The sequence below is a fragment of the Thermothielavioides terrestris genome, chromosome 6 (assembly GCF_000226115.1).
Source record: "Thermothielavioides terrestris NRRL 8126 chromosome 6, complete sequence".
Classification (NCBI taxonomy): Eukaryota; Fungi; Ascomycota; class Sordariomycetes; order Sordariales; family Chaetomiaceae; genus Thermothielavioides; species Thermothielavioides terrestris.
This window is the reverse complement of record NC_016462.1, coordinates 48,240-76,213: the sequence shown is the minus strand read 5'-3', so window position 1 is coordinate 76,213 and position 27,974 is coordinate 48,240. Positions and strand designations below refer to the sequence as shown.

Sequence of the window (27,974 nt, the reverse complement as noted above, 5' to 3'; positions counted from 1 at the left end):
GACGACGCCGGTTGTTGTTCGCCGCTCGTCCTTGGCCTACAAGGTGCTCCTAAGCCTTCATGGGCATGTCGCCCATCGGCAGCGCCTTGAGCCCTGCAAGGTTGAGTCAGTAATCCGAGGCTGGTCGTCTTCTAGGGGAGTCATGGGCGACTTACAGCCGTCGACGGGCTCGGGCGCTTGCTGCTTGACGGTGCAGGCACTGTAAACGTCGGGGCTCTGCGCCGTGAGACCGGCGGCCGGGCAGTCTCTGTTGAGGTTGCAGCCGTTGTCCATGGCCTTCTGCAGACTGTCGCCCTCCCAGCCAAAGAGGTAGTCGCCGTGGGCGGCCGAGCCACTGTGGGGTGTCGGTGGTTAGAAAGAGACTCTGTACTTGGGGTTTTTATCTCGAAGCTGCTGGCAGGGGCGACCGGACACATACCCGAGGTTCATGCTGTAGATGAAGGCCGGGCCCGAGTCGGGCCAGATGCTCCTGTCGGCGAAGCTGCTCACATCCCACATGAGCTCGTACATGACCTGGGGTAGCTTGACGGGGTGGGTGGACGGGCAGGCGCCGCCGCCGGTGGCACCGGAGCCCTGGCCGTAGGCAACATGGGACTTGTGGTCGGGCGAGTCGAGGTTCTTGCCGTCCCAGCATCTGTTTGGCGCGACACGCCCCAGTCAGCTACGTCCGTCCGGCTGGAGAGGGAACTTGGGGGAAGGCAGGGCAGCGTACGCGGGGAAGATGATGGTCTGGCGGATCATCTTGCACTTGGTGTCCTGGGGGATGGCGACCGTGTCGGAGCCGGTGCAGGGAGCGCCGCCCACAAAGTTGTTCTCGTTCGTCGACGTCCAGCAGCGGTGGCAGATGTTGCCCTTGGAGACCTTGTTGTCGTCGGTGTTGGTGGCGTCACCTGCCAGCATGCGGAAGCCCTGGGGAATGGCGAGGTTAGCGGATGGGGCGGTGCGTTTCCAACAGGCCGGGATTCACTCACCGGCTTGAAGGCCGTCACCTTGCCGCTGGGGATGTAGTAGACGTCGAGGCCGCCCTTGTTGACGAGCTGGCCCTGCGGCCCGCCGTTTCCGACCTGGGGCACGCGGTGGTAAGAGCCGTTCTTGGCCTTGAAGAACATGACAGCGGTCCAGTAGTTGGACTTGTCCTGGGCGAAGGTGCATGAGGTGCATGTCGACAGCTTGGCCAGGTCGTGCTCGACGGGGGTCATGGTCAGGTTGAACGAGTTGCCGCCCACGATCTGATGCAGGTGTGGTGTGTAGCGCTGGCCGGGGTTAACCAAGGGGTCGACGCGGTCGACGACCAGCTGGGAGCAGGCGAAGCGCAGCATGTTCTGCGCGACGGCGCCGTTGGCCAGCAGCGCAACAGCTGCGGCGAGCGAAGCCCACTGACGCATCTTGGGGCAGTTTCTTGCTTCTGCTTCCTGGCTCTCGTTTGCTTCTGTCTCTTTCCTGATGCGGACTTGATCTTCGGTTTTCGCTGCCAGCCAGACCGGGAAGGGAGGAAGGCTAGGTACTGATGGCACGCAGGGGACAAGCTTTGGATGAGGAAGATCCGGGAAAGGGGCTGATCACGTCGCACCGGACCAGACACTTATATACATACACACGTTCAGTCTCTGCTCCCCTTTCGCCTCCTCGGCCACGCCTTGCCCCTCCGGACGGCGTCGACCCGGTTGACCATGCCTCCGGTTCTCCAGATGCCCCGGCGAGTAGCAACTGCCGATGCTACGGAACCAAGTTCGAAGGCGTTCTCTCATCTGGATGTAATATCGACGATTGGTGTTGAGCGTGTTCCAGCACTTATTGGACGCCGTGCCTGCCCTGTCGGTCGACCATTGCCGGAGGACCGGAAGCTGGCTGCACTCCCACCCCCCTGACGCCGACAACAGGCACTGTGCACGTACCCTCGCTGTTAATATGTGACGCACATGCTTGTTTCCTTATTATGGTTGGACACTCCGGGTAAAAAGCGGCCCCATGTCGCCCATCCCACGCCCAAAACCGGCCAATATGCGGCTTCCTCCATATTGCCCCAGGTCACGCTGCCCGCCGGCCCCTGCCTGCAGCGAAGCACGAGGTTGATTTGACAAATGTCTGGGGGGGCCGGCCGGCCGTGCTGGGGATACATCGTGCACTAGCGGATTCCGTACCTATTCCGTACCCAGTATTGTTGTTGTTCGGTTGCATCCGAACGTGGCGTAGGCCCGCCGCCAATCTACAAGACTCTCTGCCGTTGGTGGGAACCCCAGACGCTTCGGGCCTTTCCACTAACTCTCTGTCAAATTCCGGCCGAGCAACGGCCAAGGCAAGCAGGGCTGTGGCAACGGAACCAATCACTGGGCCGCCACGGGGGCAACGGTCATCCCACGTCGCAACAAGGATTTCCTGTGCCGCCGTCGACCACAAGTAAGCCGTGGAACGCTGGCCCGAGTGCTATCTCTGGGACGGAATCAAAGCAATACCGGGCTAGGATAGTCACCACCGAGTTCCACGATGGGCAGCAAGACCCCCGGTGCCGGCCAGGCGGGCCTGCTATACATCTTTCTGCCTTGGATGGCTTGCCAAGATGGCCTTTCGGCGGCATATCAGCCGGTGCTGCAACCTTCCGGCCGCGAGAAGATGGAGAGCCCCTCGACCGTTCTTGTTGTCGCTTTGTGTGGTCATTCCAGAAGCCTCCCTTGGCTAACACGTGTGCCGCTTGGATCAGCAAGGCGTCCCCTCTACTCCGAGTCGCCACTCTCCCCGTGTTCAGCTCAGTAATGAGATACCCAACCTCCGTGCCAGAAAGCATGGCCGGCATATGTCTTGCCCACCGTTGCCCAAGTCGATCACGGCAATTCCCAATGACGTTATCGCCCCATCACAGACGGGCTGCCCGACTGCCATGGTCGGCTCGAGCCATTTTGGCTTGTAGTCCAACTACCGGGAGGCCAAGAGCATTTAACTTAACTCCTACGTTACTGCCCCGTGCCGCTGAAATCAACTTGCTTCCGTCGACAGGTCTGAGCCGTTCGGATTCCAGCGCCCGGATCGTGCAATTACGAAGAGGCGGAATGCTAATCCTGACCACGCCACCCGCTGCGGTTCTTTTGTCTGTTCGCAAGGGGACGATGGTCGTTTGCTTGCCCCTTGCCAGCGGGCGGCACCGTCGCTGCCGAGAGCACGACAAGCGCGCATCACATGGAGCGGATCAGAAGCCTCGCCTCCTGCTGCCCACCACTTCCTGAGCAGCGACTATGGGCATACCGAGACCGGTCTAGGATGGGGCTCTTTAGACGGTGCTCGTGTTCCACGTCAGGGAGCCTTTCATTGAGCGGCAACCCCACAGACGGCTCCAAAAGATGCAGGAGGCGCAGGCCCTTTTGAATTCTTATCGCGCCCCGAGAAGGCAACGACCCTCGTTGGTAGTCGAACTCTTCTCGTGACCCCGGCTTTCAAAATCACAACGCCGCAGTGTGATGCCACATGCTGGATCGGATGCCCTTTTGATGGACGTTGATGGGTTCGGGTGGCCCATCCAGTTTGGGGGAGACGGGAGTTTGAGGCCGGAGCAGGCGGTGGGTCCCGACGACCGACTTCGACTAGGGGTACTTGGGCACTAACGCTCTGCCTGCTGTGGAGCTACTGATGCTTTTCTGCGCTGTTTGGGTGAGTTCAGATTTTCCTGCAACGAGTCGATTTCATAACACTAGCGCACCCTTGTTCCACGCTCCGACACGTGCCTCGTCTGGGCTCAAAAAAGACCATTGAGACGAGCTAGCTTTGTTCCCATCCAAGCCAACGATTTCTTGGTTGGTTGTTTTCCATATCCACCTCCGGCATTTGCTTCAAAAGCCGAGAACCTTTATCAAACAGCTGCCCGCCCGGTAGTTACCGGGGAGGCTGCGGGCTGCAGCGCCCCCGCAGCAAAAACCTACTCGGACGAACGACCAGCGAGAGAAAATCATGGACAGCCCCTACCGCCGGGAGCTCGAGGCTGCCATTGCAGCCGTCCAGACGGCTGCCCAGATTAGCCGCGAAGCACTTGCAGCGGCCCAGACGGGCGGTGACGCGGGCGCTGCGGGTGGAGGTACCTTCGGCCTCGTTAAGGACGACCTGAGCCCCGTCACCGTCGCCGACTTCGCCATCCAAGCCTTCCTCACCCGCACCCTTCGCCGGGCTTTCCCGCAGGACGGCTTCGTCGGCGAAGAGTCGGCAGACCAGCTGAGGCAAAACCCGAAGTTGCGATCCCGCGTGCTCGCCATTGTCGCCGACTCCGCCGGCGATGCTGCCCTCTTCCGTGATGAAGACGACCTCTGCGACGTCATTGATTCTTGCACCGTGCTCACCCCGGCGGCCGCCGGCCCGCGCAGGATCTGGGTGTTTGACCCCATCGACGGCACCAAGACTTTCATCCGCCGCGAGCAGTATGCCATCAACATCGCCCTGCTCGAGGGCGCGCGCCAGGTGCTCAGCGTCGTGGCCTGCCCGCTCCTCTCCGCAGATGCCACAGCGCCCGTGACCGACGGCTCCGTCGACCCGACCGGCCGGGGCTGTATTCTGTACGCAGTTCGTGGCCACGGCGCCTACGTCAGGCCGCTGCTCGGCGGCGGCGCACCTGATAGCCAGGCGGGCACGCGGCGACTTCCCCGGCACGCCGATGCCGTCACTTCCCCTGCCGGCCTCCGCTCCGTCACCTGCTGGGCCCTGCTCGACTCCGGCGTCGATGAGGTGCACAAGGACGTTGCCGAGGCGTTGCGCGTGCCGTTCCCGGGCTGCGACCTGCTCGGCTGGGTGCCCAGGTGGGCCGTCATGGCTCTCGGCGCCGCCAACATGACCGTCTGGGTCTACAAGAAGCGGGACCGATACGCCAAGATATGGGACCACGCCGGCGCCATGCTGCTCTTCGAAGAGGTTGGCGGCTTGGTTACCGACGTCCACGGCAAGGAGATCGACTTGGCCGCAGGGAGGAAGCTCAAGGCCAACTTCGGCTTCGTCGCGGCCCCAAAAAGTGTCCACCATCTGGTGCTCCAGGCGGTTCATGATACGCTCAAGGCGCGCGGGAGGGAAGACCTTCTTCAGCAGTAGGTAGACAACCAGGTGGGTTGATGATCAGCTGGTGCCAATCACCCCATGCCCATGACTACTAGATATTGCTTGAACAAGTAGATGGCCATGGTTCCACATCCAATGTCAATGAATCGATGTTAACTATACCTATTCCGCCACGCAACCAAGCCCGACCAGCGATGCACCTGTCTCACACCAATTTGGCGCCCTGTGCAACGGTTCTTGGAACGCAAAAGAACGCTGAACCAGCTGCTCTCCGACACCCTCCCCACCGTTTGCCTCGGAGATATCAGCCTGTACTTGTATCCTTCTTCGTATATCATTCTTGCTCAACATGCTATCCAGAAGCCAGCCGCTCACGTGTTTGATATCCCCTGGCGCCCCAATCCGGTACACGTGCAGCTGCTCGGAGCGGGATCATCCATCTGCCTACTCGCCGCAGCCCAGACGTAGTGAACCATCCAGTGGTTGCCTTAAGAGAATAGAACATGCAGGCCCTTGACAATAAGCGGTCAGATAAAATGCTACAGGGGCAGGGAATGAGAGCCAGCGAAAAGAGAATGAGCACTGAGAGTAAACTCAGGTAGGTAGGCAGGTAGGGACTGGAAAGCGAAATGCGAGGAACGGACGAGAGAGCGCGGAACATCTCGCTATTAGCAGGCTTGGAGAGAAGTACCATCCAACCACATGGAATGGGACCAATATACCCCAGCAGGAAGTCAAAGTACCAAAATGCTAGCATCAGAGTAAGACCACAACACATCCGGCTAGAGCATGTGCAGAAAAGAATCCAAATGCATCCCGTATGCATCATTGTCAACCAAATACAGAAACTTTTTTTTTTGCATCATTTCCCCCCTCGGGATCAGTCGTCTGCCACAACCCTCCCGACGGATGCTGCGTCCCACAGGACCCGACACTGGGCACCTGTCTGGGCACAGTGAGCGGGAGGCAGAAGATGACGGTGGCGTGGAATTGAGATTAGGCAGTGGCGGGGGGAAGGGGTTGAGCGCGTGCTTCATTGCCGTTGCGTCTTTTTTTTTTTTTGTATTTTGCTCCCCGCGCAGGCGGGAGGGGAGGAAAGTTGATGAGGGCCACCGAGGGGGAGCGGGTTGTCATTGCCATCTAGGACGTGACATCGTAACACCGTAACATTCGTTAAGCCCGGGATGCGTGGGCAGCGTCTGCCTGCTTCGCCGCCCACTTGGCAGGCCGTGGGCAACGCTCGAGATGGCCGAGAGGCTGGGCGAGCCTGGATATTTCCAAGGTGCGCCGCATCCGCGTGTCCAATGCTTAGGGACGGTGGAGAGCCTTGCCGAGTTCCTGCCGGGCTGTCGTGCGTGCATGGTTGCCCATTGCGAGGCGTAAAATGTCTGTGTATACCCAAGTTCTTCGTCTCCATCCGTTTCTTTTGATGACTTCTGGTCGTCGTCATCGTCGAAGAGGGTTGAGTTCTAAAGTTCCGGCTCAGCCGAGGATGCCAACCGAATCGGCTGAACCGTCCAACAAAGCGTACAGACAGCGCAGCCAAGCGTCTGAGATTCGCGGCGGTCGTTTCTCCCGAATCGAGCGAGCCTGAGAAACGCTCCGCTCCGAAAAGACATCGAGAACTCTGGAACTGAAAAAGGGGAACCGCTTAACTGCATCTGGAAAACTGAAAATATTACAAGCTTGATGTGATCGTAGATGGCGGAGCATGTTCGAAGAGGAAACTGAGCTTGGCTTGGCCACCCCAAAGGGTTACGCAACGGCGGGCGTCACGACTCTAAGGACTGTCTAGGAGTCCCAAGCGGGAGGCGTCGGGAAAGCGCGGACACCGGCAAGGAGGAGCGCGAGAGAGAGGATCAAGCGGCCTCAGCTCGGGGCACCACCACCGGCTGCTTTCGCCTCTGCCGGTTGCCTCAAGCGCAGGCAGCGGTAAGGGTCGGCCTTACTGGAATCTCGACGTCGTGGCAGACGTCGTGCGTACCCCACTGTCGGACGAGTCTGCTCAACCCGGCGCGGTCAGTGGCGCGATGGCTTCTCACCTGAGTCGGACGAGGGACTCTTTTTACATACCACTGCTGCGCTGGATGTGGCCATTGGCCCGGCTGCGTGCGCCGAAGCCCATGTTCTCGCCCCAGTCGCCGCTCGGCCCGTGAGGCTGACGCTCGGGCACACTGCGCGTACTGGATCCGTTCAAGCCAGGCCGCTGGCTGCCGATGGCTCCGGGAGTTTCCCGAGGGCGAAGGCGGCTGCCATTGAAAGGCTCGCCCAGAGTCATCGCCCCGAGATCGCTGATCAACAGAGACGGGTCGCTATTCGAAGTGGTGCCCGGCGTGGTCGGGGTTGTCAGGGCGCTAGGCTGGCCAAGATTGGCGCTGTATTCGCCGTACTGGGCCACGTTCGGGGCGTGGACGGCGCTGCCTTGCGGGTATCCCGAGGCGGAGAGCGATGGGCTCGGAGTGTACGAGCGCAGATCGGCAAATGATTTGACGCCGCGCAAGGCATTCAAACCCCCGTCTGGGCTGTCCGGAAGCTCCAACGTCGGTCCATGCCGGCCTTGCCTGCCGAGAGTGCTGAACTGGCCGGGGGCGCTGCCCCGCGTCTCGGCGAAGTCAATCGTGGCGGCGCGACTCAGGCCTCGGCGGTGGGCATCGGCTGAGACACCCGGCGGCATGTGGATCGCTGGCGCGGCTCCAGTATCCTTGATGACGTGAATCTGCCTGTGCTGTCCCTCGCCCACGGACCGGTGTTCAAGGCCCATGTTGTGGGCTAGTATGTGCACCGTACGCCGCTGTTGCGGTGTGATGGTGCTGGGGAACACGATGATCTCGCGGCTTGGATCGTTCTTGAACAGCATCAACTCGGTGTAGAAGCTGAGCGTGTCTGGGTCATTGAGATCCACGTCCCCTGCGCGTTCAAATGCTGATTAGCAGCTGCCTCTCCGCCTCCGCCCGTCCCTCCCTTTCTTGTCTCCCACAAAACGGAAGTTCGCGCTGTATGACTTACGTAACGGCGAGTTCCGGGACCTCGAAGTGTGCGCAGCGGTGTTCAGCGAATGCATTGAGGACTGCGAATGCAGAGTCATGGGTTGATGCTGCTCTTCCAGCTGGCCGCGCTTCTCCCGCTTCTCCCGCTCGATCCGCTCTCTTTCATGCTCGGGCAGCATCTTCTTGTACTCGACCCTCAGTTTCCTCCCTTGCACCTCGTAACCGTTGAGCTGCTCGATAACGGTCTGCGTATCGATGGGACTCTGGAAATTGGCGAAGGCGAGGCCACGGAAGATGCCGTTGTCGAAATGGTAGTTGAAGGCATAGGGTTGCGGCAAGCCCAGTTCGGACATGATGGAGGTCAGCATCTCCTTCCTCACATTGAACGGGATGTTCTTGATGACGATCGCCGTGGGGATCAGGTCGTTGCCCAGAGGCTTGGCCTCATGCCGCGGATCGTACATGGTGGGCGGGTAGCCATGGCGTTCGCCGCTCGGAAAGGCAACCTCGCCATTCATGAGGTTCATGGGCGGGTTGAAGTTTGCGACGCCGGGATATTGGGTCGAGGCCACGGGCATGGGCTGGTTTCCTAGGCCCGGCTGTTCAGGCATGGTCCACTCCTTGTGTCAGGGAGGTTGACCGGTCAGCAAAGCAAATCCACTGGCAGGGTGAAAGTATGGGTTCGTTGGATGTGATGTGGGGGGGGGAACCAACTGGCGGGATCGCTCTACGAGCCCCTGGGCGCAGCCGGCCCTCGCCCAGCGCTCCGGTCACGGTGCTGGCACCAGAATTGTAGGCCCAGGCCTGCGAGTTCCCGACAAAGCTGTCTGCAGCAAAACCCGGCGCGGGCTGCATCCTGTTATGGCGGAAGGAGCTGCTATCGTACGAGCCGAAGCGATCGTCGGTCGCAAAGAGAGCGGGAGGGGCCTGGCTGACCGGCTCCATCTGTCGCTGATCCAGATGGTTGAGGCCAGGATGACCGGTGGTGGTGTTGTAGCCCGGTCTCGAAGAGCGGGGCGACCGGTTGGCGGTGCTCATCGCGTACGAGGAGAAGTATAGATCGGGTTGTTGGTTCATTGTCGACGGATTAAGGGGGAGTTAGGGGCAGCCGGCGTCAAACCAGACCAGCGGACGGACTGGTCTTCGAGCGAACGCGTGGGCCCGGAGCCTTCCTTGCCAGACGGGGACGCCGGCTTCGGGTTTGGGGGAGGTTCGCGGGCTCGGGTTCGCGATTCCGGGGCGGGAGCCGCGCCTCGATGTGGGAGTGTTGAAGTGCAGATTCTTCAGGTGGAGAGGGGGGAGTGCTTTTTCGGAGATGCAGAAAGGGATGGAGCAAAGAAAAAAAAAAAAGAAGACGAAGGAGGCTCTCCACAGTTCGCGCACCGAGATGTCTCCAAGGAAAGCAGAGATGAAGGGAATGCACGCGGCAATGCACGCGGAACGGAGGCGTATCAAAGTGCCACTACTCTGTATGTCATCACGTCGTCTGGCTAGATACTTCGTCGCTGTCGTAAATAACGTGTAGAGGCGGTGCGCAGGGGCTCCGAGTTCTGAGATTGGACCGGTGGAGGATTGGGAATTGGGGTTGGCCGAGAATAGTGCAGTGGTAGGCATGGAATGCGGGTACCGAGAAAATCCACAGCCAGTTGCCAGGCGGCCCACGGCGGGTGCGCCCCATCAAGCAAAGCTGAAAGGGGGATGGTGGTCTGATGCTGGCGACCTCATTTTTTGTGGGCGAACTCCACCAACACAGCACTGAGTGTCACCGCTGGCCCGGGTGCTCGCCCGCAGAGCAGCTGCTGGGAGGGGTAAGGTACCAGGTAAGCTTTACCGGTTGCTGCTGCTGCCTGCGTCACGTGCAGGAGCCGAGCCCCGGCCCTCCAGTAAAGGCAATGATGCTGCATGGGCACAGGTAATGTTAGGTAACTCTCGTCATCCCTTGTATCAAGGCGCCCTAACCGGGTCATGCAAAGGGTGTACACATGGAGGTGAGTTCTGGACGCAGTTTCTCACTTTTGTTGCTTGAACCTCACCAAAAAATTCCCCGGCGCTTAAGAGAAGAAAGGAAGGGGTTCTGCCGTCGCCGCCCGACGGTCAAGGGAACCTGGAAACAGGCCGCCGCCCCACCTGCGCTAGTCTCAACGGGGCCAGCTTTATTCGCAACACATCGAAGTCCCAGGTGCTGAGAGCTTCACTCAGCTCAGGTCCAAGCTCATCGCGACACTTTCCGTTCCTAGAGATGATCCAGCCCAGCATCCTAGCTGACAACGTTGAGAGCCGTCATGATGGATCCCACGCAACATTCGGCTCAGTACGCGCTAGCGGCTAACTCTGTGCTCTCTCGCCAGGCGCAGCGAAGTCAAAAAACTCGGGAGTGCCGAGGAGTGATGATCCGAGTTCATTCAAATCATTTGGGTCTGTCTGTGGCGAGCAGCAGGCGAGGTAACAATGGATAGGGGTTCGCGGCTATGTTGACCATAAAGCATCCGCCGTCCGGGATACGGGGTTCAAAGTAAACATAACAACAGCCTGCCGGGTGGGAAGTACGTGATTGGAGGAAATTGGAGAGGAAGTCTCAACTGCGCTGAACAACACCGTCGCGGCACCTGCCTGTTCCCCTAGTTTTGCCCGGCATAGGTTGAGACCAGCCTGGAATCTGAAGCCAAGCCCGCCTCTACCTCGGTGTCTCGATCCCCGTCCGCGCAAGCCCGCGATGGCCATTCTCTTTCCCTCCCATCAAAGGGGCTTGTCGTATCGCGGTGCCGACCTCGCAGGCGGTATACCGGACCCACTCCATTACGACTGTTTCGTGTTGGAGGACGTGATTCAGTATCCATAAACAACCGTGTGCGACTACCTTTTTTTTTTTTTTCTCGCACAATCTGCTGAGCCACAGCAGCAACTATGGTACGCAGGACCACGGGGCAACTGCTGGACCTACGACGGGATGGGTCCGCCCGGAGCTGAGCTCGATGTGACCGCTGCGCTTCCGTTGGTGCGACGCTCACCGCTGGAAACCCAGGGCACTGCCGCCCGCTGAAGACCGGGTGTCTAACCTAGCCAAGAAAGAGAGAGAGAAAAGTTAAATGAGTTCAGGTCCGTGGGGAGTGGGGGAGGCTGGCGGAGGGGCCGACGTCTGTGGTGGGCTGGTGGGCGAGTTGAAGGAGGAGTTGAGGGATGAAGAATGGTGCTGGGCCGGCTCCCGTGAGCGACTCGCAGAGCAAGCCACCTTCGCAGCCGCAGTCAGGGGCAGAGTTGACCTCACAACCGGCCACTCGCAGGACGGGAATAGTCTGATCTTGGCGGGAGGGGGGTCCGGGGGCGAAGACCTTCAGCGAAGCGGCCTAGTCGATGAAACTGGCTTCTTTTCAAGAAGTATCGAGGCGTCGTCTCACAACACAGATAAGCAGAAGCGTGGTGGCCAGCAACCAAGATGCAACCCCTAGCCGGTTGCTTACAAAGTAGGAGCAGTAAGATAATGCAGCTTGCAACTAGCTCAAGCAGCCACCACTGCCTTGGGTCCCCTCTCGCCAACTTAGCAAAAAGAGACAAAACTGTGTTGATACAAGTAACCGAACCAGTCTACTCCCGGTGGATGAGGGCCAGAAGTCCCACAACGAGAGCCGGCGCCTACCCTAATGTGCTCCCACACCAGATCGCATCCCAAACACTCGGCAATTTGCCCCCCATCCTTAAACCTCCGCGTTAGTTGTGACCGTGTACCTTAGGCGTCGTAAAAGTCCCTTGTCGCGCATAGCCATTGTCGGATGGTCCGTCCGAAATGCGGGTCTCGCCATGCAACGAAACCAGGAGGAAAAGAAAAAGAGCACCACAACTGTCCCGCGCGCCTGTTCTTCAGGCTCGCATGTCTCGGATTCTAACTCCTCTCCACAGTCGAGCTCATGATTCTTGTCTTCTCACGCCTCGGCGGCTTTGGCTTTCTTCTTCTGTTCGACCTTCAGGAGGAGAGCACGGTTGATGTGCGGGAGGACACCTCCGAAGGCGATGGTCGCGCGGATCAGGGTATCCAGTTCCTCGTCGCCACGGATGGCTAGCTGGAGATGGCGCGGCGTGATGCGCTTGACCTTGAGGTCCTTGGCAGCGTTCTGCAGCAGGGATGCTATGGTTAGCCCAGTATTGCTGAAAGAGCGAGGGCACCGCATGGAACGCGGCGGTGGCGGATGAGACTCACTCCGGCGAGTTCGAGCACCTCAGCGGTGAGATACTCCAGTACCGCAGTAACGTAAACAGCTGCCTTGGCACCGACGCGCATCTTGTTTTGGGTGTTCTGCTTCAGGAAACGCTTGACACGGCCGCAAGGGAACTGGAGCGAGAGGGGTCAGCGGGCGACGAAACGTCACAAAAGAGGAAAGACAAGGTGGCGAGAGAGGCGCGCTCATGGCATCGGGCGTCCAAGCCAGCACCGGGACGGCGCCGTCGTCGGCCAGCGAAACAGCGAGTTGTCTGATGCGCCCGATTGCCGCCATCGACGCGAGGTGCACGCGGTGAAGATGCAGCGGTGGCAGCGCACCACGCCGCCACTGTCGGAGCAAAAACACTCTGCAGTTGCGGAATGTCGGGAAGAACGCGTTGTGTTGGAGGGGTGTACACAGACGATACGGGATGCGCTCGCTTGTCGCAAAGATAACGACATGCGAAGGCACAAGAATACACGATAGAAACGCGACGTACCTGCAAGCCGGCGCGCGCCGAATGGCTCTGCTGCTTCTTGGGGCCTTCAACCCCAGTCTTGCCGCCGGAACTCTTGCCTCCCGAGGACTTGCCCTTTCCGCCGGCCATTCTTGAGATGTACGCGAACGCGCGGGCTGCGACTTGGGTAAAGAGGACAGAAAAGTTGGCAATATATAATCTCTTGTATTCTTTCTTTTTCGCAGCGATGCGCGGTAGGGATGTTGACGACGCGAATTTTGGGCGGTTCCGGGTGATGTGGCGGGGTTTGGTGTCAGTTTAAGAAATGACGTTCGAAACCAAGCCTGTGTTGTTGGTGTTGACGGGGCAAAAATTCGCAGGTCGATTGGCTTGCTGGTGGTGTCCGAGGTCACTGTTGCGACCGCGCGGCAGGCGCCCAGGGAGCTCGAACGAGAACTGGACCGTGTTTTTGGGGCACATGGCCACGCCCCACCCGGGGAATGTGTGTACTTGCAGGGTACGTACACGGTCGGGCCATCGGCGCCAAGCGTGCACGAATGCCAGGCAGCTTCCGGCGAAATGTGAGAACCACCACGGCGGAAAGCAGGAACAGACCTGCGAGACCTCGCGCAGCCCAAGGAGCCCGGTCAGCTCTCCAGATCAGCCATTGCGTGATGACTCACAACGTTTTTGCCACCATCTTTTGACAGCGGACGGCCGTGTCTTCGAAGGCCTTCACACGACAGACGATGACGGGAAGACTCCCATGGCAAGCATCGCAAAAGGGCAAGCTGCTGCATTGGCCTCTCCGGGCTGTGCAGGCCGCTCAGGGGAGTCAAGGAGGTATAGAACAATGCCGAACGAGGGAATTCAGGTGGACATCAGATCCTGGTCCCCGGACCTCTGAGCGCGCCGTTCCCGCAGAGGGTTGGTACACTGGGAGACACCCTTCAAGAAGACGCTCTGGTTGATCGACTCGTGACCTCGCTCCTGCTGACTGATGTCCTCTTGCTCTTGGTTTGGCCCCACAGGGCTTGAGGGGAAGTGGCGTCGCCACAGCAGCCACAAAGCGCCCCACTCACTTTGCACAGTAATACACTGTGTTTACACGCTTGGCCTGCAGCAATTCGCGAAGTTGCAAAGAACAACCAGCTCTGCCTAACCCGCCCTGCCTGCCAGCCGTAAATGTCAGCGATTCGATAAAATAATCGACTTCGAATCAGATGTCTTATCACACCCTTGGGCATCCGATAGGACTGTTGATGCTCGCCGACCATCTTGGCTAAGGTAGTTACACAGGCTCCTCACATCTGACCTCGAACTTCGAAGTCGACGTCGGACGAGGACGCTGTCGTCACTACCTACCTGACCTTTTCGTGTGCGGCGGTATTGTTACAATTTGACGACGCTTCTCCTGCGAGGGGTTTCAGTCTCCGGCCTCCAGGTAGCATCCCAAAGACCGGCCAGGGCGACAAAGCCTGTTACGGTTCCGGCGGCGGCGCACTCGGAATCATATGGGGTTCGGCAGCCTGCGGCCTCTGAACCAGGCTCTTCTTCTTTGCCCACTCAAGAAATCAAGATGAGCTAGGCGCCGCCTGAGGCTGCCTGCGTGCTACAGTACCTTCACTCTTGGCGTCAATGTGCGCTTCGGCCCCGCCCCCGCCGAGTCGCACTTCTATGCTGAGCTGACGGCGGGGAAGGGTGGGGGTTCTGTAAAGCATTCCGGATGACTTCCAATCCGTCCCTAACACACAAACCGCAGCGTTCGAGCCCACCCCGCCCCAGGTTGTCCGCCTGAGTGGGAGCCCCGCACTCCTCCACATTCGCTCTGCCTTGGGCGAGGGTGGCGGCCGGATCAGCCGCAGCGGCGGTGCAGCCTGCCAGAGTTCGACTCGGCTGGAGTTCGAAAAAATGAGCGCAAGGGAAGAGTGAACATCACGTTCATCTCGTCAGGTATCTGGAAGTTGCCCTTTGGCCGTTACAAACTCTGTTGTTTTTTTCTTCCCCTTCCCCCTGCGTGGCGGGATTCTTTCCCGGGCATACGGTACAGGGGCACGGGGCAGAGTCCCGAATGGAGCCATCTCGACCTTCTAGCCCTTGTCTCGAGATGCCGGCGATGGCGTCCGTCTCGGTGGAACCCCCGCCCCCCACATGTCCGGCTCCCCATGATCCAGCCGCCCAGAGCGGCACATTCATCCATGGACTCATCGGCCTCTCTCCGGCCGGCCTCTCCGAGGCGGTCCGCAGTTCGATCTCCTCCCTGGCCAGGAGGGACCCAAATGTCACGCCCGCCGTGAAGCCGGACGCCAGCGGCGGCCCCAGCAGCAGCAGTACCACCACCACCACCAACAATAACAACAACAACACCACCTGCAGCCCGCCAGAGCCACCACCGGCCCCGCCTCCGCAACCGCGTCACCTGCTCGCGCTCCCGCCCGAGATCCTACTCATGGTCCTGCAGCGCCTCGACTTCGCCGACATCTTCCGCTTGCGCAAGACCTGCAAGCAGCTGCATCATCTGGCCAGCCCCTCCCAGATCCGCACCCTCTTCGGCCCGGCCGAGCTGCGCAGGCAGCTCCTCGGCCACTGCAAGAGCTGCCTGGTCTACGACCCCTCCGGCGCCACCCTGCTCCAGCCGCGCCGTGCCGACCCGGGATACCCGCTGGCCAGCCGCTGTCTCGACTGCGCCGTCAAGGCCCGCGACCCCCGCGTCCGCGTCGGCAGGAAGATCTGCCTGGCCAGCTACGACACCGTCTGGGTCTGCCGCTGGTGCGGCTACCCCATCGTCAACGGTGCCGCCTTCGGATGCGAGCAGATGCATCGCTTCTGCCACAAGCGGTACAACGACGCCCTGTTCATCTTCTTCATCCTCGGCTGGCTCCAGCTCGGCCTGGGCATCGTCGCCGCCGCCCTCGCCTGGAGGTATTACCGGCATTCTGTGCTGGTGTTTGCGCCCACCGTGGTGAGTGAACGGAGTGCCCGTACCATTTTCAAATTCTCTGCATTCTCTGTGTCGCTGTCTCCGGCGGTGGCGCGGTAAGTGTTAACCGTTTAGAAAGATCAACTTCATCCTCCTGTGGATCTGCCTCGCCTTCATCATCCTCAGGGGCAACAGGCGAAGGACGTACCATTGGACACTGGCCCTCGAATTGACCATCCTGAGCCTTTGGATTCCGCCGATCTACTACGTTGCCGCCGAGGTCGCCAGGGCTTCACCATCCGGTAGTCCTGCTCCAAAGTCTACCCAAGCCACTTTGGCTCTATTCGCCCTCAACATGTAAGCTTAGCGGAACCTTCAATTTCGCCCGGGTTCCCCAGCCAAGGAGCTGACGGGATTTTGTCATAGGCTGTTCAGGCTCATCAACTGCATGGGGAACATCGTCCTGCTTTCGCGGTTCGATACCACTGAAAGAGGTCGGTCTGAGAGCTCGTCTTGGAGACGGCCGTTCCATTACTTGGCAACCGCACTTGTAATGTGGACCTATCCCCAATCCCTGGAGCAGAAATACCCGCCCGATTATCTTTGATTCAGGCATGTGAAGCATCGAGGTGTCAGAGCTTTCGCTGGGGCAGTTTCAACTGTTTGCCTGCTGGAGGGACGGTAGACATACACATTAGACAAGACGCTGCGTGGAGCGTCTCAAATGGCAATATAAACCCCAACCACTCGTACTGCCGACATGCTGCATGATAGATGTATTCCGTAGGAAAAGCTGAGTGGAGTTAGGCACGGTTATAGTACTACGGAGATTGTAGCTCGGATCTAATCGAACGGAAGCCGATCCGGGTTCGACGTGAAGGTCTCCATTGAGGTTCAACTAAGGTACTCTCCTTGTAATTTCCTGACAACATAAAATCAGATGGTCCTGATTCCTTTCCATTCGCATGTCCCTCCCGTCCACCCCCCACCATCCTAGCCAGGTCCCGAGCCCGCATCGCTTGCAAAACCCCCTCTCTCCAGCCCATCAATCAAGCCATTGCCGCTCGGCTGATAATCAATATGTCTGAGTGCAGCTACGGGCGAAAGCCGCAGACTGATGCATTCCGGAACGGCTGAGAGAATGTTAGGAGCCGCTCGAATAATGGGGCACGTCAATGTCCATTGGCGCCACGCAGCCCAGGTCCGTTGAAACGAAGCAGCGTTCCCACTCTTACTAGGTCAGCCACCGAAGCCGACATTCCCGCTGCCGCCGTATGCGTACGTCTGGCCCCCCCGGCCTCTCGTCTCGAGGATGCTCAGCTCGCGCACCAGCGCCGCCGCGGCGACGATCTTGAAGCTCTCGAGGTCGAGCGCCGAGCTGCGGTGCCAGGCCCGCTTCTCCCTGGGGCCAGTGCGGCACCCGATGTGTAGGCAGGCAAGACACAACTCGAGCGCGTCTAGCTCGCCGGCGTGCCGCCCGCTGACCTTGGACGGGTTCCGCATCTCTCGCGTGATCCACGAGGTGATGTACTCGAACTCGTCCTTGATCTTGACGGACCGGTCCCGCTGCCGACGTGCCTGCCCTTCCGTCTTGTGCAAGATGAAGCCGATGAACACCTCAAATTCCCTCAGGGGCTGATGGGGGTGCTCAGCACAGTCTATCATGACGCCGTGGACCGCGTCTTCGTAGCTGTGTGAACAGAAACAACCGTCAGGCTCAGCACAGTCTATCATGACGCCGTGGACCGCGTCTTCGTAGCTGTGTGAACAGAAACAACCGTCAGTAGGACCCTCGGACAAAAGCTTGGCGAGCTGGTGAACCGAAACGGAATCAGCAAACTTACGCGTGACGGATTCTCTGAGCCTCGGCAGAGCGGCGCTGCCATTCCACAGGGCCAATGGCACGCACGCGCTCCTGGATGACGGCAAGGAACTGGTCCCAGAAAGACGACGACCCCCGGCTCGTGATGGCCATCCGGATGTCTTCTGCCCAGATCTTTCGCTCGTCCACTGCGCGGTAGAGCTTTCCCAGGATCTTTTCTGAGCGGTAGTACCGGTGCTGTGGCCCTTCATCGTTAACGTCATCGACATCCTCGTCGCCCCGTGAGGCGGCGTACTGGTCCAACTCAATGGCGGATATGTCGTGGATTTTGATTTCTGGCCCTCGAGAGAGGAAATCGGGCCGCCATTTCAAGCTTTGGGGAAGCTCCCACCGCTCGACGGCCCGCCCGGTCTTTGAGAAATCAACGGCTCTGGAGTGCAGCTCGGCGAGCCTGACGCAATCCTGATCGAGCGTACCACCCTCTCTCTGGTCTGCGAGAATTTTGTGCCGCGTCGCGATCACACCCAGATGGTCCGTTCTCATGAAGTCGACGAAGAAGGCGGCAATATCTGCGCTGACCACCGGTCTGTCCAACTCGAGGGGCGAGACGCGATCGTATTTCGCCGGTTCGAAGGTGATCACAGACGCAACGACTTGGGGGTCCCAGATGACGTGAAACTGGTCACCGTCGAGGTCACCTCCTGACAGCTGGCTTGGGAGGTCACGATCGCCCCAGCTGCTGAAGATGAGGCAGTTGCGCTGCTGGATCAGAGGATGTCCGTCCGGCGGGATCCGATTGTACGCAACCTGGATGTCGCCTGGATGCAGCGCAGGTGAGCGCGCCACAATCACGGGTCCGGGTCCCGGAGGCTGGCAATAACGGTCCTCCGCGTCGTACGTCACGTAGACTTCCCCTTCGTCCAAGAACCCTGTTTCGTCCTGTCAAACAATATCAGCCTGTCTGTCTTCCCTTTCTGACAGATTTCGAAAGCAGGCCATGAGGAGCACAAGCCGGTGCCACGGGCAGGGTTTTAGAGGCGGAACTGAAACTGACCATTATACCGAACAGGGTAATGCCCTTCGGGACGGGGATACGGGCTTTGTGCTTCAAGAGACGAAGCTCATTGAGCACAATCGCCTCGACCGCGGTGCGAAGGAAGTCGTCTTGCCAGTAATCCAAGCCCATGGCCTCTGTCTGGAGGAGAAGCTTATGCAGCTGAATGCTCTGGCCAATTTTCTTGGCCCTGACGAAGCTCGCTGTGTTGCACACTGTGGCAGTAACAGCGCGGAGCCGTTGCAGTTCCCTGTTTTGCAATTCGAGGAACCACTTGTCTGGCGCCCCCATATCTTCGAGGATCTTGATCAGTTGGTGGTTCAGCACCATGGGAATCGGCCTGGAAGCCATGTCGCAAATCTCCAGCTGCCTGTCGTTGCTCTCAAATTTGACCATGGAGGGACGGATGCATATCTTGTTCCCTTCGAGGCGCGGGTCTAGGGACAGCATGCCTTTCGCGCCCGCCCATCGGATCTGGAAGCAAGTCGGGTAACCTTTGGACTTGGGAATGACGTTGTACACAGCGTCGGCAGCGCCGGCCGAGATGGTTCCGACGCCGTCGCTGAACACGCGCCCGTTCCGCTCGACATCGGGGACCTCGAGAACTTGGATCATGTTCTCGTCGAGGTCGACGGCGTAGGGGGTCTCCGAGAAAGCCTGGCCGATACGAGCCGCACGGCGGGCGGGCGACTGGATCCTGTTGAAGTCACCGAGGCCCGTGATGATCAGATCGGGGATTTGCACGCGTCCCTCGTGGATGAAAGGGGCGGACAGCCAGGCAGAATGTGCTCGAAGGCTCGAGTGGGAGAAGCCCAGGAGCTTGTATACCCGGCCGGCCACCTGGATGCCGTCGGTGAGCACAGACTTGAAGCGATCGAAGACGGCATCCAGGGACACCTTGGCGTTGAAGAAGAGGTCCTGGCCGTTTTCGTCGCAGAACTGCGCCCTGATGAAGTACGAATGGTCCGAGAACTTGCGGAGGACGCGGTTCATGGGTTCTAGCTCAGGGCCATGCAGAGTAATGCGCGTAGGCGTGACGGTGGCGCGGAAGATGCGGGCCCTAATCGGCGCGTCATCGAAAATGGCCGCTCTTGTGGCCGACCCTTCGCGGACGAGGCGCTCGGCCCCTTGCAGATACTCCATGATGCCGTCGACAGAAAACATGTTTGGATCGCCGTTGGGAGGCGGTGTTGGATAGTCAATCCATTGGAACAGCTGCTTGAAGGCGTCGACTGAGACGGGCGGTTGGCTGCGCCAGGCAGGCTTAGCCGCTGCGAACAAGGCGACTAGCTTGCGGGCGAGGGCAGAGACCGTGGCCGGATGGAGATAGCCGTTTGCTACGAGGGCCTGGAGTAAAAACAACAGGCCGAATGGAAGCGAGCCGTCGCGGTTGTAGTTCGCCAGCTGGTTCCGCATGCTGGCGGCCGCGTCCGCGAACCCCGGGGCGGCAGCGTGCCGGAAGCCGAGACGGTAGTGCGTGACAGGGAACAACGCCTTCTGTTTCATCTTGTACATTTCGCTTTGGAAGTCGCTGATGGCGTGTCTGGTGACGGGGTTGGGCACTCTGAAATGGTACACCAGGCAGAAGGCGGATACGGGCCGATGCTGGGAGTCGATGGCATCGAGTCTCTGGCGCGGGTTGGCTAGCATCAGACGGTCTCTCTCGGTGACGCTGAGCATGGAGAGTAACCTGGTAAGCTTGTCGTCGGGGGGTTCCCATGTCAGAATGGTGGGCGGCCATGAAAGCGTCACTGCGGCGCTGCCGTCTTCCCACCACACCAGCTCGATGATGCTTTGAAACGGGATGCGCAGCTGGACTCTTCGTCCGGTCATGCCGATGAGGAGGTTCCGCTTGGCGAACTTGACGTGGCAACGCTCCCTCGCCGTCCACTCGGCCGTGAAGGTGAGTCTTGCGTCCTTGTCGAAGTCGTAGTAGCCGCAGTTCAGCTCGGTGGCCGCGAGGGTCCTGGTGGTTGGCTCTGGCGGAGGCTCGGCCTGGCCGCGTTGGCTGGCTTCATGCTCGATACTCCTCAGGGTCAGCCCGTCGGGCTTCCGGTTGCTTAGCTTGCAGAAGACGTTCTTCCCCATGATGGAGAGGCGGGCCTGTGTGGGCGGGTGCCCATGCTGCCGGCCCCGCGGCGGGGCGAACGGTGTCTGGGGGAGCGGCACTTCCCCATGATGTTGGAGAAACCGCTTGCCGTCGGCTTCGCGGAGGAAGGTGATGCGTCCTGTGGGTTTATTTCTCGGTTTCTCGGCCACGTAATCTGCGATGGAGAGCTTTTCCATGAACGGCTGGAGCTGGCCGAGCAGGGCGCCCTCGGTCAGGTGCGGGGGCAGATTGCGCAGAAACACCTCCATGTTGCCGTCGGCCGCCAGACGGATGGAAGGAAGGAGGAGCGCTCCGGGTGCTTCGATTCAGGTGTGTTCAAGGAGTCGGACCGGAGGGGTTAGGCCGACCGGCGGACTCGGGCCAGTGTGGATCATGGATCTGTCGGATCGGATGTTGCCGGGTCGAGCCGGAGGTGGAACTCAAAAATTAGGTGGCCATTGAAGCGCGCAGAAAGAAGCTTGGGAAATTGGCGGATGGATTGCGCGCGCTTCCTTGAAGTCCAGTCCTCGCGCAGTGTGAACAGCCTGACATCGAAACCCGGGCGCAACTTTGAAGGGAGCTCTGCTCCGTACGTAGGTAGGTAGGTAGGCAGGTAAAGTGGGTGAGTGTGTTGATGAATTCAAGAAGAAACCATGGTAGGTGTCCGCCCCTCTGCGACCAGGCAGGCAGCAATGAGGCCATCTTCCAGGTGCTCTGACCTGCACCTTCCCGCACACACACGAATCGCCACATGCGAATGGAATGCGGGCATCCGCATCAAGCCAGCCGGATGACACTGGAACCTGGAAGCGACAGGCGAACCAACAGTGGTTCACTCAGTGGCCGCTCACCCACCATCCATCCTTCCATCCGCACTGCACGGAGGCCCACAACAGACGGCGCCTCCGAAGAGGGCTCACCTCCGCCTATCGACAAGGCACGGCATTTTGCTGCACTCCATGGCAGTCAGCGGGCTGCCGATGCGTATTCTCGTCCAATGATGCCCTCCGGCTTCGTCGCACCGCCTGGCGCGGTCTCTTTTTGTCGATAACAAACAACGCGAGTCTCTGACTGGCAGCTTCCCAGGGGTAGGTTGAGACTAAAGGTTACCTTATGATTAATCTCTTTAGGTGGAAAAGACTGAAAATTTGTGGCGGGCTGGGAGGGCTCGCTCGTCCGCTTATTACCTTGGTGCATTTAGCTCGGAGCTCAACTGTCATGCTACCTGACGAACTGGCTTGCAGTTAGGTCCTGAAGTGGCTTTCAGTTCCAGCGTACCGATTGGAACAGCCTTCGGATCGCTTGTGGAATGTCCCCGAGCAGCTCGGGTCCCAAGCTCCAGGTCGAACCCCACACAAAACAGTACGGATTTACACTCTCAGGTACGGATACTTCAGTTCAGCCTGGAGGCAGTTAACGGGAACCAGAAGTGAATCCCGGGATCCTCTTGGCAAGGTAACATGCATTAGGTACCTTGCGCATATGCTAGCCTCAAACAACTGCCATGGTCCTCTATGTACACAGTATGATCCATCCATAAACACTACCTAGGTAGTCACAACGCATGCAGCTGACGGCTTACTCAGGACGCATAACTAATCATGGTGGTATTCCGCTGACGGCTTCCCACTCCCCGGTCCTCCTGCCCATGGGACTGCAACGCTGCCCCGCACGCGACCACCAACTGACCAGCACCTGGACCGAATTCAGCAGCACGAGTGCGGGAGTGTGGGACTGCACTACGCTAACACTACATTATGGGATTGTGGAGGCACGACGAACGGATCGGTGGAGACGGCACGCTCCGGCTGAATCGCAGATGCCGATTCGCCGTGCGCGGCGCCATGGTATGTAACGAACGTTAGTGTGACGTGAGGGGGGTTGTCTCGATCAGGGGTTCGCCCTGCCTTCTCCTACTTCGTATCCTGGGCATGGGAAGAGGTAAATAGCAGTAAAAGGAAAGGAACTGGCGGTGCCCCGCTTCCCGCCATCGCTCGAGCTCCGGTGCGTCCAAATCTTCGCTGGTCTGCCCCCCCTCCTCAGGGCTGAAGTCCTCATCGGAATAGTACATACCGAGCCCACCAAATTTGTGTCCAGACACTTCACCGGAGCAGGCCTTCCATTTTGTCAGGTACAAGGTAGGGGCTTGCGTAAATCTTCACTGCCCCAGAGCTCAACCCCCCGCCACTCTCTCTTTGTGTACAGTACCTGGGTCTTCGACAAGACACCGACTGCTCGCCGACCATGCCGCCATTCCGCGCCGAGCACCTGGGCTCTCTCTTGCGGCCCCAGAGGCTGCTCGAAGTGCGAGAGGCCATCCGTGAGAAGGGCCTCACGCCCGAGGAGGCTGGCCTCCCGGCCGTCGAGGAAGAAGCCGTCGCGCAAGTGGTCAAGCTGCAGCGGGACCTCGGCTTCAAGGCCGTCACCAGCGGCGAGTACAACCGCACCCGCTTTTGGGGCCTCATGTGGGACGAATTCGAGGGCACCGTCCGTCTGCAGGATGCCGAGGCTCCGCTGTTCAGACTCTACCATCCCGATGTGGTCAGCCTGATCGAGAAGGACCGCAAGGTCATGCCGGGGGACTCGGTCATTACTGGCTCGAAGCTCAGGCACAATCCCGAGAAGTCGCAGTCCAACCTCCACGAGCTCCGCCTGGTGCAGAAGTTCCTACCCCAGAGCGAGTGGCCCAACCTGAAGCTCACCGTCATCACACCAACCTGGTACCACATGCGGTACAAGCAGGGCCGCGCCTACTCCAAGGACGCCTACGCGAACGATGCCGAGTACTTCAAGGATGTGGCCAAGGTCTACCAGGCTGAACTGGACCAGCTCTACAAGGCCGGCCTGAGGAATGTCCAGTTCGATGACCCTGGTCTGGCATGTGAGTTGCAAACGATGCATCAAAAAGCGCCGTCATGGCTTCTCAAGCGACAGAATGCTCACCAAACCCTTGCAGATTTCTGCTCCGACAAATTCCGCCAGGGGTGGGCCGAGGACCCGGACAACATCGGCTCGGTCGATGATCTCCTCGACGCCTACATCGAGCTGTACAACGACTGCATCAGCAAGTTGCCCGCCGACTTCCACACCGGCGTCCACCTTTGCCGCGGAAACTTCATCGGCGGCAGATTCTTCAGCGAGGGCGGCTACGACGTCATTGCCCAGAAGCTGTTCACCAAGCTCAAGGTCAACACGTTCTACCTCGAGTACGACACCGAGCGGGCCGGCGGGTTCGCTCCCCTCAAGTTCCTCCCTAAGGACAAGAACGTAGTCATCGGGGCCATCTCGACCAAGGTGCGGGAGCTGGAAGACAAGGAAGAAGTGAAGAGGAGGATCTACCAGGCCGCCGACGTCGTGGCCGAGGGCAGCGGCCAGACGCGCGAGGAGGCCTTGAAGCGCATCTCCATCAGCCCGCAATGCGGCTTCAGCACCCATGAGAGCGGCTACCCGCTGAGCGAGGAAGACGAGAAGAAGAAGCTGGCGCTTGTCCGGCAGATCGCCGATGAGATCTGGGGCGAGCCGTGAGATTCGCATATGAGCTAGTAGCTGGGGAATTGTTATGGGAGAGGATGGGGGGTACTCGTTTGTTCGTTCAACACCAAGGGCAGGAGGGAATCTGGCACCGAGTTGATGAAAACAAGCACGCGGGTCGGTCTTGGGAATCAACTTCCAGATCACTGGGACGGATGCAGAGCTAAAAATAAAATTGGACAAAATGATGCGGAAAAACCGCAGATTCCTAACTACTCTGTTCCCTCGAATGCATCCCCACGCACGATCCCGTGGTAGTTATGGTATTGCATCTGTGTCTCGAGCGGCCAAACAGAGGTGTTGCCGCCGTGATCACCTCGCCCACCCGGTCCTCGGCCCCGCTCCCCCTTTGCAGACTCAAAATTCCGGAAAAAAGCTTTGCCTGCTGGATGCCGCAGCCGGAACAAGAGCCGGGCTCCACTGTTCGCTCCGACGTCACCTCGACCACTCCCGTCCCGACCCGAGCACTCTCGTCAACCTACAAGAGACGCCGTTCATAGCCTCCTTTGCTTGACTTCTTTTCGTCTATAATTATCTGGCATTGACCCCTTGTCTATCCTGTCCATCGTTCGACTCTGAACCCAAACGAGGAAGCGCCAAGGTTTGACCAGCGACGTTCGAATCAGGTTCCTAGCGCTGGATAGGCAGTTACCGGCAGCCATGGCGGGACACGGGCCGGGCATGCTCTACGTGACAATGCAGCCGCGAGACGGTCTCTCGCTTGACCAGTTTCACGAGTGGTACAACAACGAGCACGGCCCAACACGCCTGCGGCTCCCGCACATCTTTCTCAACGGTCTTCGGTACCGCGCCACCGACGGCCAGGAGCCGCAGTTCTTGGCCATCTACGACGTGACCTCGATGGCACACCTCGAGACGCCCACCTACACTGACTTGCGCGCCAACCGGTCCCCGCGCGAGGCCGCCACGATCGGCCAGGTCGACGTCGACCGCAAATTCTTGGACCTCGTGGCCACGCAGCAGAGCCCACTGTTTGCGCCCATCGAGCAGCTGACTGACGACGAAGCGGTGGGACTGGTGCTCGTGTCGGTCGAGGTGTCGCTCAAGCCGGGCATCGAGGGGGCCGAGGAGGCCGTCACCAAGTGGTATGTGGACGAGCACATCCCAATGCTCTCCAAGATCCCCGGCTGGCTGCGCAGCCGCGTCTTCCGCACCCCGTCCGCCATCGAGGGCGGGAGCAGCGCCACCAAGATTGTCACGCTGCACGAGTACGCCCGAGAGAATGGCCTCGGAGGCCCCGAGCATCAGGCAGCCATGAGCACGCGCTGGCGCGACGACGTGTTCTCCAAGTACATCGCCCACAAGGGCCGCCGCACCTACGAGCTGTTTTACGTCTTTGGGCCCGCACCGAGGGATCTGCAGACCCTGTCGAGGCTGCCCCCGAATGCTGCTTTCTCGAGCGCAGACGGGAAGATTACGACGAAACCAGGGGAGAAAGACGCGGCAATCAGCGCCTACGTGGTGACGGCGGACGGCTTGACCATCCCCTACCGGCTCGAGGGCTGCCCATCCCCAGCCGCGCCGACCGTCGCCTTTTCCAACTCGCTCCTCACCTCGATGCACATGTGGGACGCCGTTGTGTCCATCATCAAGGTGCAGCGGCCGGATTTGCGCATCCTGCGGTACGACACCCGCGGCCGCCGCGACGTGCCCACCCCTCCCGTCCCGGCCGACCTGGACATGCTCAGCGACGACCTGGCAACGCTTCTATCGGCGCTGCGAATCCCCAAGCTGCACGCCCTGGTCGGCGTCTCGATGGGCGGCGCCACCACGCTCAAATTCGCCCTTAAGTACCCGCATTTGCTCGACCGGTTTGTGGCGTGCGACTTCAACGTCGCATCGAGCGACGCCAACACGGCCGCCTGGAAGGAGCGCATCGCCGTGGCCGAGGGCCCCGACGGCGGCATCCGGAAACTGGCCGGCCTGACGGTCGAGAGATGGTTCCACCCGCACACGATGGCCGAGAAGAAGGACCTGGCCGACCGGATGACGGACATGGTGGCGGCCAACAGCGTCCAGGGCTTCAGGTACTCCTGCCAGGCGCTGTGGAACTACGACATGCGCGACGAGATGAAGGGCTGCACGGTCCCCGGCTTGTTTGTTGTCGGCGAGGGAGACGGCAAGGGCGCCCTCGTGAAGGCCATGGAGGGCTTCAAGGGGTTGCTAGGGCCGAACGGCGGGGAGCTCAAGACTGTGCCTCTCGCCGGGCACCTGCCTATGTGGGAGTCACCGAATGAATTCTGGGATGCCATAGCCGGTTTCCTATGATAGTTCCTCCGTTAGAGGAGAAAAACACAGTGAATTCGAGGTACGCGTCTGCTGCTCCTGATTCACGGTGGTGTGGCGTAGTCACGAAATATGAACCTCAGAGGCAATTGCGGCCTTTGCAATGGCTCGTGGTACTTGAATTATTGCTCGGGGTATCTGTGCATCCTCTCCTAGGCTGCGGGTGGGTGATCCAGCAATTCCCCGTCGAATAAAGCTCGCTTGTCCTCGTCGCGAACCGGTGGCGCGACCGCGATCTCCCCCCTCATGATCTCGATCGCAGAGATTACTGGTAGGATCAGCATGAGGAGGGACAGCAGCTGGCCAAAGCTCCACTGCTTCTCGCCGTCATCGCTGAGCTTTACGTCGGGAGATCCGAAGGCTTGTGACAAGAGATAGGCGCGGGCGGTGGCTCCTGGGGGTAAAAAGAAAGGGAAAGAGAAAACATGTTAGTGGCAACAAAAACGCACGTTGAAGGAAAACATACCAATAGCGATCGCCGACATCAGAACCAGGCCAACGATCTGAATGGCTTTGTAAAAACGCTGGCGACGGCTCTGCAAGTACCACGTGGCCAACCCGAACACAACGCAGTTGCCAGCGATGGCGGCGATGGTGCCCACGTAGTCGAGCCCGCCGACGTTGGAAGTGGTCGAGTCCAGCGTCCAGACGCAGTCGATGGGCAGCGTGTTGGGCAGGCCCTTGATCTTGCTCTGCAAGATATAGACCCCGTAGACGCACGACAGGGCCAGGTTCACGAACATCAGCAGCTGCCGCATCCAGCGCAGGACCCAGTCCCGCTTGAAGTCGTGAACCAGCGCCAGCAGCGCGGCGTTGTGCGTCGCGGTCGAGAGGAGCGCGAGCATCCAGATCAGGAAGAAGTGGTAAGGCACGAGCGAGCGCGACTTGGCGAGCCCGACGCTCTGCAGGCCGATGCCGACCATGATCTGCTGGTCCGAGTACCCGCTAAGGAGCTTCCGTCGGATCACCGAGGGATTCCGGGCGCCGGCGGTCGGCCAAAAGTGCCATAGCTCCTGCAACACCAGGCTAGCCGATATGCCCAGTGCCAACCCCGCGGTTATGGTCGAAGAGAGTAAGACCTGGGAACCCGTCAGTCTCGTCCGCTCTACTCGTACACTAGTCTCCGGGTTGCCGGTGACACGAGTGGGGTGGTGGGCCACATACGCCTGCCCCTGCGATGCCAGCATCGCTGGGCACAGCATCAGGTATGACATTGCAGGTTTGCCCGTCGGGCATGCTGGGTCGGTAGGAAACAGCTTCGGCGGCGGGAGAAGAGAAGGAGAAACAAAATAGGGGAAAAAATAGGGGAAAAAATAAATAAACGGGAAAACAACGAAAGGACAGTCTTAGCTTAGGGATCTCAGTCAATGCCCGAGGAACGCTTTTGTAGCGATCGCCCGTTTGACCGCTTCTCCAAAATCTTGAAATATTGTGTCAAGGTCGAGGAGATGTCGATCACGAACTGTCCACAGGTTTTTCGGAGTGCAATAACCTGTCGTGTGTTGTTAATGTGCCTGAAACGCAGGCACGCGTCAATGGGGTTGCCAAGGAACCAGCCTGGTAGAAATGACTGGACCAGATGAAAGGAG

At 59.6% G+C, this 27,974-nt stretch overlaps 10 protein-coding genes across 10 annotated transcripts; 4 read left to right on the top strand and 6 right to left on the bottom strand.

Annotated features, from left to right (window-relative positions):
• Positions 1-49: 49 nt before the first annotated feature.
• On the bottom strand, positions 50-1,385 carry THITE_49333 (uncharacterized protein; the record flags this gene model as incomplete). The annotated part of the gene is made up of 5 exons (XM_003657298.1): positions 50-93; positions 156-334; positions 413-634; positions 713-909; positions 972-1,385. The coding sequence occupies 5 exons, from the start codon at positions 1,383-1,385 to the stop codon at positions 50-52; spliced, it is 1,056 nt and encodes a 351-aa protein (XP_003657346.1).
• A 2,245-nt stretch (positions 1,386-3,630) lies between these two features.
• THITE_2122927 (uncharacterized protein) lies at positions 3,631-5,195 on the top strand. The gene has a single exon (XM_003657297.1). It carries the CDS (start codon positions 3,937-3,939, stop codon positions 5,056-5,058), a length of 1,122 nt encoding a protein of 373 aa, XP_003657345.1. The 5' UTR covers positions 3,631-3,936; the 3' UTR covers positions 5,059-5,195.
• An 838-nt stretch (positions 5,196-6,033) lies between these two features.
• On the bottom strand, positions 6,034-6,470 carry THITE_127761 (uncharacterized protein). The gene has a single exon (XM_003657296.1). It carries the CDS (start codon positions 6,440-6,442, stop codon positions 6,059-6,061), a length of 384 nt encoding a protein of 127 aa, XP_003657344.1. The 5' UTR covers positions 6,443-6,470; the 3' UTR covers positions 6,034-6,058.
• A 252-nt stretch (positions 6,471-6,722) lies between these two features.
• Positions 6,723-9,289, bottom strand: THITE_2122924 (uncharacterized protein). The gene is made up of 4 exons (XM_003657295.1): positions 8,727-9,289; positions 8,032-8,632; positions 7,099-7,932; positions 6,723-7,026 (listed from the first exon to the last, which is right to left on the bottom strand). Exons 1-4 carry the CDS (start codon positions 9,087-9,089, stop codon positions 6,971-6,973), a joined length of 1,854 nt encoding a protein of 617 aa, XP_003657343.1. The 5' UTR covers positions 9,090-9,289; the 3' UTR covers positions 6,723-6,970.
• Positions 9,290-11,431: 2,142 nt separating this feature from the next.
• Positions 11,432-13,011, bottom strand: THITE_135798 (H2A-like protein). Its single transcript, XM_003657294.1, has 3 exons — positions 12,705-13,011; positions 12,205-12,336; positions 11,432-12,118 (listed from the first exon to the last, which is right to left on the bottom strand). The coding sequence occupies exons 1-3, from the start codon at positions 12,810-12,812 to the stop codon at positions 11,930-11,932; spliced, it is 429 nt and encodes a 142-aa protein (XP_003657342.1). The 5' UTR covers positions 12,813-13,011; the 3' UTR covers positions 11,432-11,929.
• A 1,518-nt stretch (positions 13,012-14,529) lies between these two features.
• Positions 14,530-16,345, top strand: THITE_2122917 (uncharacterized protein). Its single transcript, XM_003657293.1, has 3 exons — positions 14,530-15,624; positions 15,722-15,939; positions 16,009-16,345. Exons 1-3 carry the CDS (start codon positions 14,770-14,772, stop codon positions 16,187-16,189), a joined length of 1,254 nt encoding a protein of 417 aa, XP_003657341.1. The 5' UTR covers positions 14,530-14,769; the 3' UTR covers positions 16,190-16,345.
• A 476-nt stretch (positions 16,346-16,821) lies between these two features.
• THITE_2147717 (uncharacterized protein) lies at positions 16,822-20,816 on the bottom strand (the record flags this gene model as incomplete). Its single annotated transcript, XM_003657292.1, has 3 exons — positions 16,822-17,272; positions 17,427-18,343; positions 18,459-20,816. 3 exons carry the CDS (start codon positions 20,814-20,816, stop codon positions 16,822-16,824), a joined length of 3,726 nt encoding a protein of 1,241 aa, XP_003657340.1.
• A 1,574-nt stretch (positions 20,817-22,390) lies between these two features.
• On the top strand, positions 22,391-24,360 carry THITE_2122915 (uncharacterized protein). Its single transcript, XM_003657291.1, has 2 exons — positions 22,391-23,428; positions 23,504-24,360. Exons 1-2 carry the CDS (start codon positions 22,792-22,794, stop codon positions 24,070-24,072), a joined length of 1,206 nt encoding a protein of 401 aa, XP_003657339.1. The 5' UTR covers positions 22,391-22,791; the 3' UTR covers positions 24,073-24,360.
• A 179-nt stretch (positions 24,361-24,539) lies between these two features.
• Positions 24,540-26,590, top strand: THITE_2122914 (uncharacterized protein). Its single transcript, XM_003657290.1, has one exon. It carries the CDS (start codon positions 24,739-24,741, stop codon positions 26,365-26,367), a length of 1,629 nt encoding a protein of 542 aa, XP_003657338.1. The 5' UTR covers positions 24,540-24,738; the 3' UTR covers positions 26,368-26,590.
• Positions 26,591-27,912, bottom strand: THITE_2122912 (uncharacterized protein). Its single transcript, XM_003657289.1, has 2 exons — positions 27,550-27,912; positions 26,591-27,464 (listed from the first exon to the last, which is right to left on the bottom strand). Exons 1-2 carry the CDS (start codon positions 27,619-27,621, stop codon positions 26,814-26,816), a joined length of 723 nt encoding a protein of 240 aa, XP_003657337.1. The 5' UTR covers positions 27,622-27,912; the 3' UTR covers positions 26,591-26,813.
• Between the last annotated feature and the right edge of the window lie 62 nt (positions 27,913-27,974).